The following is a 12041-nucleotide window of genomic DNA, read 5'->3' as shown; positions in this document are numbered from 1 at the left end:
CTATACTCGTACACACCCTTCCCCCAGTTACCAGGTTTGAGCACCTGGTAATACCTAGCATTTATGTGTAGTTGCAGCATCCTATGTTCACATGATTGCAATTTGGGATTTTGTTTCCCCAATTTGTGGCAAAAAAAAAGCCCATTGGGAAAACTGGATTCGCTTAACAGCCATCTGATTTGCTAAACAGCCAAAGTGATACATTTAATGACTGCTATAAAATTATTGTAAAATAAGGTTCTATTCTACTTACAATCACAATGACTTGTGATGGAGATGTTGGTCTCAATTGTGCCTGCAAGTCGCGAACTGTCTGTCGGTCTGAATTTGTTCCCATTTCTTTTTCTTTTTAGTTTTGAAGCTGAGCTGATTCCTGGTGACCATCAAAAGACCAACATACTAAAATATCAAATGGAGAAAAGACCTTTTTTTGATATGCCTTCCCATTTGGCAGATGTTGACTTGGATGATTATGACTATGAAGACGATTTTGAATAAACTATATTCGTAGAATTATAAAGACTGTGTCTGCAGCAGGTCTGCTAAATCTGTGTAGAATTCTGTCTCCCCCCAAAAAGAGTAAAATTGAGTTTCTTGTGCTGCAAAATTAATACTTTCAAAATATCTAAATGGTTACATTTGTATGGAATGATACTTTTTATGTATTTATTCAATGGATTGTTGTCTAGGAAAAAATAAATTATTTATAGATACTTTCTTTAAGGAATTACAGTGTATCTTGTATAAAGTAAAAGTACTGGCTTGTTTTTATACAAAATACTAAACTTTTTCTTGATTACTATAACAATGGAAGTCCTTGCTCTTGCAGTCTCCTAGCTAAAACTAACTTTGTCAAGATTCAAAGGAAAAAGTGTCATGATTGTGAATGGAGATCGCAGTTCAGAACTCAAGTAAAGCATCACTGGATAAGCTAGATACACGGTACATGTAGCAAATTATATCCTGCCTGAAACCAGGCTATAATTTTCTACCCTTTAGCATTCATTTTATTCTACTGACTCCAATTTAAAAACTTGCTTTTATTGCTCACTTAAACAGTTGTGGATATTATATTCCATGTCAAGGGAATCAATTATAAGTTTTACTTGATCTGTATGTGCACTAACCTTGTATGGGCATTTAGTGTGTTTCTTCAGTGGTTGGCTAATGACACATTCCATGAATATTGTTACCAACAGTGTCAAAGTAGCTGAACAGTCTGATGCTTTATTTGCCTATATGAGGTGAGAGACTGCTTATAGGGCAAGATAGATATTGCTATCTCATTTTTTTAAAAGCATAGCGTTTGTAGTGCCTTAATTATTATTATGTTCACACAAGAAATGAAATATAATGAAGCACAATTTTGCTGTTAGGTTTTCCCAATAAACAAAAAGCTATCTTGTTTGCTGTGCAGATCTGTTAAATACTTAAAATATGATGTTCGTATTTTCAAATAAAGTTTTTTTCATACATGTAACTCAGCAATTTTTTTTTATTTTTTTATGTACCAGATCATCACAGAAGGTATTGAAAGTGACTTCCAATTTGAATACCAGAATCATTTTCATATCTTAGTAAATGTACATATTTTTCATACTTTGTGATCTATAGCATAGAGTGGCTTCAGTTTGCCTTCCAGAATTGGGGATTATAGCTCCCAATATTCCTCAAAGCTAAAATATCCATTTTCACAAATTCAAATATGATTCTGATATAGGCTATGTGGCACAGATAGTTCAGCCGTGAAACTACAAGCCACCTTTTTATAGTTGAAAATTAATGGCAAAGTATTGCAATTTAAGGGACATGGTGGCTCAGTGGCTAAGACGCTGAGCTTGTCGATCAGAAAAGTCAGCAGTTTGGTGGTTCAAATCCCTAGTGCCATGTAGCAGAGTGAGCTCATGTTACTTGTCCCAGCTTCTGCCAACTTAGCAGCATGAAAAATGCAAGTAGAAAAATAGGAACTACCTTTGGTGGGAAGGTAACAGCGTTCCTTGCGTCTTTGGCATTTAGCCACATGACCACAGAGACGTCTTTGGACAGCACTGGCTCTTTGGCTTTGAAACGGAGATGAGCACTGCCTCCTAGAGTCAGGAACAACTAGCACATATGTGTGAGGGGAACCTTTATCTTTTAGTGCAATTTAATGAAGACTGAGAGTCTCTATACACATTAGGATGGCTGAAAGATTTTTTTTCTAGATATGAGGTTTTTCTTTCATACCAGGTTTTCAAAAGTATTCCTTTTGAATTGTTAAGTTTTCTTGTGAAGATTCCTTGTGATGATACAACTATGTAGAACTTAAGGGGTGCTGTAAGATGGCATTACAAGGCTGAGGAAAAAGCAGAAAAGATTTTTTTATAATAGATTTATAGCCTGCCTTTTCCTGCAAAATGACTCTTAAAGTACCATGATGTGTTTTTTTTGACAGCAGTATCTGTTTATAATTACCAAGTTCTTTTCCTTCATGTGGCTCATCATCAATACCAAACATTGTTTTAGGATTGAACTGATTCCTTTGATGTTCAACTTTTTAGTGTTTTGGCTACAAGTGAAAAAGCATATTGCTTGGATCGCAAGCTTATCAACTAAAAAAGGAAAATATTTAAGATTTGCAGTTTTTCAGGTATGGATCTATTTATCTTAATGGAGCAGCCAATACAGCAAATATAGTGTCAAACTAGTGATAGATATATTTTGTTGCTTCTGGATATTTTTTGTTGTTCCTGTTAAATGTGCAAACAGAGACAGACTCTGTAGTGCCAGGAATGTAGGTCCCAAGAGTGTTGATACAGTATGAATTTTAAATAATGAAACGTCACAATGTTAGATAATGGGGAAAAAAGCTTTGAACAAGGTAAATTCCAAAGTCATTTCCTCTCATTCTTACTACTCAAAACTACTTCCTGACAGAACGTTTATGTTTCAAAAAAAAAGTTAGAGCTAAATGGTAGAACATCTGTTTTGCTAATTGGCCAGTTAGGACACAACTGAGAAAGGATCTAATCTGAAATACTGAGAAGCTGTTGCCCACAAGAGACCAGTGGTTCTCAATCTCAGTAACTTCCCAGATGTGCAAAATTCAACTCCCAGAATTCTCAGCAACAGTGGTACTGTGGGTTGAAATTCACATATGCCATAGCTTTTAGGACAGGAAACACAGAGACTAGGGTTTTGGATGGGCAAGTTCTCTGCCTTAAGATAAGATAGCTTTTTAGAATGCTTTTCTCAGTAGGCTCAATGGCTTCACATAACTTAGGATAAATGTGCTGTAATAAAATAGTGAATATTTTTAGGACTGCTACAGTCTGAAATATAAATTAAGCAACAAATACAAGAGACCTAGATTGTTTTACCACTAATGCTACTGATGTAAATTATAGTTGCAGCCTATATTGCAATTTACCCGTTTGGAAAAGGTTACTATCATATCCATACCTATGCCTTTCCTGGTGCCATGATGCAGTATCTTTTTCATTTTTCCCATTGTAAGAAAAAAAATGACTTGCTTTAAAAGTACAGACAAGACAGATTGCTCAGTTTATTTTACAAACAGCTGAATATAAAAATGTGAAATGAAATGCCTTTTTTAAAAAAATGTGATAAACATGTTAGCAGAGTGAACATTTTGTTGTGATACCTAAGGCAGCACACAAGAAGCAAGTGTATTTTTTCTGATTTACAATAATTTCTATAATTTTGCTCTTCTCTGAATCTTCTGGCTTTGTTTCTTGAAAACAGATTGTCTACGTTAAAGTTTTTTCTTTTCCATTTTGCCATAGAATACTGATCTGCAGCTTCTTAACAACTACATTTTGGATATAAAGTCAAGTGTGCTTACAAAAATTGTGTGTGAGCTGGTAACGTCAGAAAGTATAGAAAATACTGGCTGAAGAAGCTTCCATTTTATATAAATTTACCAATCCATGTTGAGTTCTACCAATCAGGCATCCAAGTAATTCTCGTGAAAATAGTTTAAAACCTTTCTGGTTGGCTTTTTAAAAAATTAGTTACATAAAAAGTAGAGGCCATTTCCAGCAAGCTTCATCTTTTAGGTATCCTAAACAATATAAAAATAAGACAATTAGTGACAAAGTTTTAAAAGACAAATTTATTAAATTATGCTCCCTCACAACCTCTTACAGTTACTATCATCTCTTATAGATAAGATACCGTTCTGGAATGTATATACCTCTCCTATTTTATAAAACAATTTTAATTATTTTTTCATCTGCACTCACTAGATAACATGAGGTCCAAATGGCATATTTAATCTACATTTTCTTTTTACTAAAATTCCCTAGATTCAGTCCATCTCTCACAAAAAAAATTCTCTTGTTGAGAAAACATACAGCTCCAGAGATTCATTCTTTTGTTATGAAAATTTCCAAGGGAACCTATTAGTTTGTAAATAAGAAAACAAGTATGCTCTGCCACAGGAAAAGCACCAAACTTAAGCCATGCTCAGCAAGGGCAGAAGAATGATAGATGATGGTTTAACAACTATGACCATTTTTTTTCATTCCCCTTCTATTTATTATTCCAATGTCAGAGCGGTGGGATTAAGACAATACGAAGCTGTTAAATCTGGATAATTCAAAGCCATCTCTAATATATCCTTTACACACTTTACACATGTGACAATATCTAGCAAGATGCTATTACAGGGATCACAGAAATGTATTTATGTAAAACAAAGGTATTACTATAGCAAATTAGTTCAAAGGATTAATTGATGTATTCTTTCTATTAGTGAAAGAAAAATATATTTTAAAACTATATTAGAATCTTTCCTAACCTGATCAGCGCCAACAACATCAATATCGGCTTCTTCAAGGGAAGCCTCTTCCAAATCCTCTTCCTTGACTGGAGCCTGGGTACTAAAATGAGCGGGGGGGGGGGAATTATTTATTTTCTTCTAATTGAAATCATTTGCTTGATTCTTGTTAATTTTTACAATAATAATTCTGAGAAATCAATATTTAATCATAATAATTTAGGAATCAATTAATATAATAGTTTAATAAAAGACACAAATTTTACCCCTAGTGTTATCAGTTTCTTTTTCAAAAAAGATCATTTCTGTCTGAAACTCAAAAGCTCTTGACGTTGTCCCAGACAAAGTAAATGGATCAATAATCTGATTTAGAATATGACAGCACCGTTATGTTCTTCAACAAAGACTCAATTTAAATGTCATATATTTTCTGTCCATACACTCCACTCCTTTTAAAATAATTAAACAAACCTAATGTATTTAGATGTTTCTAAATAGAACTTTTCTGAATGGAAAAAATTCCTATATCACACCTGCTTTGTAACTTTCAAAAATGGCTTTCTATTCAGCAGAAAAGACAGGAAGCATTGTAGTGGTTGCCATAAGTTTGAAAACCATGATGGAATTATACAAAATATTAAGTAATGTTTTGGACTGTGACCTGTGGATATTGTTTCAATTAATCCCCAATATCAAATAATATTTAAATTGCAGTCAGACTGATCTCAGGTCACCATAGAAACTTGGATATATTTTGAGGAAAGAAAACACTGCAACTTCTACTGTATCTAATGAACTAGATTTGATCACATACCCTGTTTATCAGAGTTAATCCAAAAACTCTTCTTACCTATGTTTTCTCTTTGGAGTTGCAGAACCCAATGGGAGAGAATATTCTTTGTGATAACTATCATGAGATTTTAGCCTCTTCCTGTTTCTCATTCCCAAAGAAGATAGGCAGGATGGATAATGAGTCTCAGAAATCTTGTGAGCTCTGTCTGTGTGACTGATTTTAGACCAGGATCCTGAAACAGATAATTTCATCATTCATACTTTAGCAGCATTTAGCCATGTATCTCACTGAACATTGAAGTAGAAAGATACAGATATTACTGAGGCCTAAAATCATCCTACTTGAAGTGATATATCAGAAATGTTGACATGTCATCAATCCTATGATCCAAATGTAAGTTTTTATACATATTTTGGAAATGTCATACCTTCAGATAATTTCCTTTTAAAAGAAGATGTCCTAGTAATGCTAACAGATGGCCACTCTTGTGAGCTGCTGATAGCAGAATTCTCATCATCATCACTAGCCAACAAAGAGGTTCTGTACCAAGCCAGTGAGTACCAAGTATCTTCTTTACAAAGTGCTGTTTCGGGTACATATCTTAGCAAATAACTATATCTGAATGTGAAGATTGGGGAAAAAACCATTAAGTTAGTTTTTCCCTATTTTAATTAACATTCTTTCAGAAAAGATGCAAATACTCATGATATTACATTTAAATTAGACTTAAAATGTGACAACCTCCAACCTTGCTTCTCATCCAAAATGTGACAACAGATCATTGGTAGTTCCCCGGTGCTGCAGGATTTTTGAAATCTCCTACCTCACTTCTCATCCAAGGAACTTCCTCACCATTCAGTCAGCACTAAAGAAGCTTCTTGGATGAGAAGCAAAACGTTTTCAAGGAAGAAAACCAAGAAAGTCCAGTTGCCTTTTGGAAAAGCACCTTTGAGACAACCATGACCCGGAGATTGAGAATCTCCATAGACATTTAACTGTCCTGTATTTTAATAGCACTGTTTTTAATGTGTGTAGTCTTTTTTTCCCTGTAAACATTATGCACTTTTTAAACAAAGTGGTATATAAATTAATAAGAAAACTTACTCTATTGTGGCTGTTTCCAAATTATATTTAATTGCTTAATTATGTATTCTAACCTAGACATTACATACATTTTTCATAACTTGCTCATCAACACATGCTCCTCTGCATGCATAAATACATATAGATATACAGTCATTATTGAAACATGTTCATCTCCATTGATCTATCATTGTCAGAGTTACCAAAAGGTCAGCCTAAAATAATGGAAAGCTCATCTGTTCAGAGTAAACACAAATGTATGTAACCTGAACAGTTAAAAAAAAACTAAAATCAAATAAAAGATAAGACACAGCTATACCTCTTATTTGGGCACATGTGTTAATTTATTATTTATAACTTGCCTTTATTATTTTTTTTAGAAATAACTCAAGGCAACAAACATATCAAACATATCTATTTTCCCCACAACAATAACCTTGTGTGTGGATGGGGCTGGTGGCGAGTGGCTGGCCAGCCCAAAGTCACCCAGATGGCTTTCATGGCTAAGGCTACACCAAAGGTGGGTTGCTATCGGTTCGCACCAGTTCGAATGAACTGGTAGTGGAAATTGCGACTGGGTCGCCACGCCGCCAAACCGGTTCCCCGGTCGCCGTGGCTTTTTTTTTTTTTTTTTACATTTTTAATGTTCTGCACATGCACAGACCTATTTACAGGCAACTGCACACATGAGTGCACCAAACCAGCAGTAACACCAGTAGAAACCCACCTCTGGGCAGGACTTAAAACTCACGGTTTTCTGCTTTCTAGCCTAATGAACAAACTGGCTAGACCACTAAACAAAACACATAGTGCAAGAGCAAATGCATCATTCTTGACAATGCCTGGATTTCTAAAATTAAATAATGTAGGTATTTCTAAATGGTTGAACTTACACAAATTTTTAAATATAAAATATCACGTAAATGCGCCAGCATTTCAGGGGCAAAACTGTTGAATACTGTCATATTTTATGTTTTTTCTGTGCAATTTGCTATGATTGTGTTCAGTCAATCCTCACTAACGTCTTTATATATTGGCTCCTGTAATACTCAACTTGTTTTCCATAGGACTAAAATCAAAAATAATACTTACACAAGTCTTTTATCAGGCTTTAGAAGCTTATTGGAGAATTCACTGAGGACGATGAGAAAATTTAAGTTAGGAGGTAGGCACTTCCCTTCCATTCCAGCTGCCCCTTGGAAGGCGAATTCAATACCTTCCCTTTCAACAGGAATAAGAAAGAAATAGAAACAGAAAGGATATTTACAACATGGACATTCTTCAAACAGAAGACTAAGGGACAACATGTAGTTGGCACATACTTGTGTATCATAGCTACTGATTCTCGACTTTTCACCTGGTCCCAGCCAAATGTCAAAGAAAAGCGCCGGGCAAGCTCTTTAATGTTGTTGAAGGAGGTGGTGGAGGAATCCAAGTTATTGCTGCTATTGCTGCCATCACCTTGGCTTTCAACGTGCTTCTGAAACAGCTGCAGATCACAGACATTGGTTTAAAGTTTATAGGCAATAAAACAATCCCCAACAGGACATACCTGGCATAGAACCAACAGATGCCTTGCTCAGGATGCATGCATACACCAATTTATACAATAATCCAATTATATATTTTAAGAATCCCACCAAGCTTAACAAGGATATGAATGGCACAGATGAGAATCAAAAGCAGGAAGTTTAGGGAAGAGAACAAGAAAACAAGATATCATTAGCAGGCAAAGATATCTTGAAATATTTGCTGAGAAAAAATTGTTCCCATTTCAAACAAGGGTTCTGATTTTTGTAATAAGCACAAAATACACTCCAGAAAGAGCAATTATTTGTCTCGAGTTATGTGCTGCTGATTACAAAGACTTCTTGATAAGTGCTTGTTCATTTAAAAACCAGTATATTTTTCTTTTAATCTTGACAAAGTTCTATTTTTATTTACTGTATTGCATTACAGCATACGTTACTGCAGATTTAAATTTTAGTTCATGCCCTTAAAAAGTAGCGGACAGAATAGCGTATGTAAATAAAACATAGTTGATAAAATTGTTCTCTTCTAAATTTTGCTTTGGAAGTGGAATTTGTAGCAAATTAAATCTGAAGTTGCAAATCATTCTTTTCACATGCAAACATACGCCCGGGATGGGATGAAACATTGAAAAATAATTAGGTATTATCGCAGCCACTTTTTCACTACAAATTATTTTCCTAAGTGTACTATTTAGAAATAGTTCATTTTATTATTTACATGTATAATAAATACTTTAATTAAATACTTGTCTAAAACAGTTACTGCTCATTTGATGCATTCATTCTGATATACCTCTTTATTGTTTTAATCTGTTTTAATTTATGTGATCTAAGATTTCTGACTTCCTGCCAAATTCTCCATTGACTTTACTTGTGGGAAACCAGCAGGAGAGATCACAAATTGAGATCATGTGACCATAGGACACTACAATGGTTAGAAATGCAGGCCAGTTGCCAAGTGTCTGGGTTGTAATCATGTGGTTGCAGAGGCTCTGCAATGGTTGAATTTCAACAACTACTCATAAATACTACACCACTATTTTAAGTTCAGACGGTCACTGAACAAACACCATCTGTGTTCAATCATGTTCATAAACATGTAAAGAAAAATCTATGCTGTAAGGAAATAACATTGCCAATATAGGTAAATTTCATTATGAACCTTAGGCCAGCATATTGCAAGTACCAAGTGGACCTACAAAAAATGAGGCCTGCATGTAAGCCTAAGTATTAATATATTCTTATTTTGAAAAGCTAATGTGCAAAGATAGTTCCTGAAGTGTCTGACAATAATGGAATTTCTTTCCAACAGAGATCAGGCACATCAAAGACTAGGCTATTTTTATATTTAATTCAAAAATGTATTTCAGGAAGATTTTTAGAGACACAAATTAAAGCAAATAAGGAAGACTTTTCTATTGGTTTATTATATTTTTATTCTTTATATAAATATTTTATTATACCGTGCAGTGTTAATTAAAAAGTGCCTAATCAATCCACTTATATATCCCAATACAAAAGATAAGGCATACTCCGTTTCCCCATGCAGATTGGTTAGATGGTTTATTGTATTTTAATCTCCACTATTGCAAGTTCAGTCTAAACTGGACCAGTTGCCTATGTGATATGTAAACAGAGGCTCCTGATTATGCGAGCAGAACTTACAACTTACTGAATGCTGAGCCCCCTCTTATCTCATGTTTCAGAGGATAGCTTATGAATCTTCTTAAGTTCATTTTGATAATATGTGTGAAATCCAGTGAGGTCATATATCAGCCACCTGAAGAGGGATGTTCTGAAGCCTGGAGGCTGTCATAGATATTAGCTTCACACAGCTCATTCTGAGCAGTTAAGTAGGATAACTGTGCACACTAAAGCAATACCTTCAGTGTAGCTTGCTTGGAAAGCATGTTGCTAAAAGTTATCCCACTGGTTTTGCAGCCTGTGAGATCATAAATTTCTCTCACTAGATCTTTAAAGAGACAGTCAGCTATCACCTTTTTTTCAAAAAATATATTTGCCCAATGAGTTTTTGTTGAAAGAGCATTTTTCATTTATTTTTTTCATTTAATCTTAATTTGTGATATGAAATAGCAAAATAAGACACAAGATCCTAACTTTTGTTATCCATAATCAAAGGTATGAAACACTAAAAAAGATCTAACAAAAAAAATGAGTAATTCACCATCAAGGTCTGTGTTCTACCAGAGCATCTAATTCTACTTCCACCCCATGGCTGAGTGTAATTCAGTTTGGCATAGATATCTGTTTCCTGTAAGACCTTCTGTAGCTAAGGATGTATGATTTGGTACAACATGTGAAAAATGGCTGGATGTACAGTTGAAAGGATGCACTACAATCTCTGTTGAGAAAGGTGGCATCACCTGCTTCCTCTGAGAAATCTTGACAATCCACCAGATATAGCTATTTACATTCAATCTGGCTGCTCTAAGGAGCCAGTAAGGACGTGAAATAATTGCTTCAAATCAGAAAGTTCTATCCACTTCTTTGAGTTCTATAAAATCAGAAGAATCCCAATATAAGACCTTATCATTGCTGCGGACTCTGCAAATTGATTTCTAATTAAGATCAAATTGGAGTGACATTATCTACAAAGAAATTAGCAAATGTACTTGGTGTGCTGACAGCCACTGTATCCCATCCATCCTTCCCCCAAGGGGTCCAAGTAACACTGAGCAGGCCTGGCAGTTGGGAATCTGTAGACACTACTGTTAATGTGTGAAGAGCTGAGACTTTGCTGCTCTTATTGCAAACTATAGCCTTAAACCACAGCTCACATCAGTTCTTGGTCACATTCATTCCTTGATTTTGCAATCCTCACTCCAAGCATCTTTTCAAATATTTCAGTTCCCTAAGCTCCTTGGTAAAACAGGGAGAAGCTTGGGGAGTGCACACTCTCACAGGAACCATCTTATCTGGGGCTCTGATACAGTTTAAGTCCTCAACTTATGACTATGATGGACCCTGCCTGTTACCGTATTAAATCTTGAGGGTTTATGTAAGAGACTTGTCTTTTTGACCCAGGAACATTCAATCGTCTGCAATCCCATATACCTGTGGGCCAGATCCAGCCTGTGGGTTGCTTACTTCTAGAGATCTGAGATAGATAGAACACCACAGGGCTGCCCTGGAAACAGCGAAGGATCGGCCCACGGTGCCTCTGCCAGTAAAAACGGAGCTCAATAGGGCTGCCTGTGGCCCTCTGGAGCTCCATTTTCTCTGGCAGAAGGGTGGAGGTCATCACAGCTGAAAATGGAGCTCACAAGAGCCACGGCCTGCCTTCTGGAGATCTATTTTCACTGCTAGAGGGTTGCATGAGGCCATTGCAGCCGAAAATGGAGCTCGGGAGTCTGTTTTTGCTAGCAGAGCGCTCAGGCCATCCCAGGTGCCCCGACACAGCTGATGTTGAGCTGGCCAGCCGTCCCCCCCCCCCGCGGCTCCCCAAAGTCAAACACAACCCTGATACGGCCCTCAATGAAATCACGTTTGACATCTCTGCCATGTACAGTTAGAGAGCTAAAGACGTTCTCTAACTCATCTCTCCATTCTTCCAAGGATTCTTCATCAGTCCTCTCTAGCTCTTACCAGGACTTTCCAACAATATTTTAAAATATCAGGACTACAATATTTGATAATCTCTGAATCAAGTGATTATAAGAGTGGGATCCAGAAGTGCATGGAACAGACTTCTATGATCTGGTAGCTATAATGAGTGCAGGATGAGAAGTCATTTTCCTGGGTTTTTTTTTAATCCCCCTTTTAATCAAAAAAGATTGCTGTTAGCTATCATGAATCAGACTACCTTCTGCAAGTGAAGCTCTTTCCTTTGTAG

The 12041-nt window shown here is 35.8% G+C and overlaps 2 protein-coding genes across 7 annotated transcripts in view; one reads left to right on the top strand and one right to left on the bottom strand.

Annotated features, from left to right (window-relative positions):
- Window positions 1-1480, top strand: part of PPP2R3B (protein phosphatase 2 regulatory subunit B''beta) — a 40807-nt gene extending 39327 nt beyond the window's left edge. For both annotated transcript variants that reach the window (XM_014054857.2, XM_014054858.2), the window contains exon 14: window positions 354-1480. In XM_014054857.2, coding sequence (XP_013910332.2) covers window positions 354-498 — 145 coding nt within the window. In that variant the 3' untranslated portion in view covers window positions 499-1480. The remainder of the gene's footprint in view (window positions 1-353) is intronic.
- Window positions 1481-3512: 2032 nt separating this feature from the next.
- LOC106539932 (cohesin subunit SA-2) overlaps window positions 3513-12041 on the bottom strand; it is a 57506-nt gene continuing 48977 nt past the window's right edge. For 4 of the 5 annotated variants that reach the window (XM_087726899.1, XM_087726898.1, XM_087726901.1 and 1 more), the window contains 6 exons: window positions 7979-8145; window positions 7749-7877; window positions 6001-6191; window positions 5631-5805; window positions 4802-4883; window positions 3513-4063 (listed from right to left, as the gene is read on the bottom strand). In XM_087726899.1, coding sequence (XP_087583025.1) covers window positions 4055-4063; window positions 4802-4883; window positions 5631-5805; window positions 6001-6191; window positions 7749-7877; window positions 7979-8145 — 753 coding nt within the window. In that variant the 3' untranslated portion in view covers window positions 3513-4054. The remainder of the gene's footprint in view (window positions 4064-4801; window positions 4884-5630; window positions 5806-6000; window positions 6192-7748; window positions 7878-7978; window positions 8146-12041) is intronic. The other variant, XM_087726900.1, reaches the window with a different exon arrangement.

The sequence above is a fragment of the Thamnophis sirtalis genome, unplaced genomic scaffold, assembly GCF_051295495.1.
Source record: "Thamnophis sirtalis isolate CommonGarterSnake01/CBP01778 unplaced genomic scaffold, rThaSir2_p1.2 scaffold_12, whole genome shotgun sequence".
In the NCBI taxonomy this organism is placed as follows: Eukaryota; Metazoa; Chordata; class Lepidosauria; order Squamata; family Natricidae; genus Thamnophis; species Thamnophis sirtalis.
This window is presented reverse-complemented; position numbering and strand designations above follow the sequence as displayed.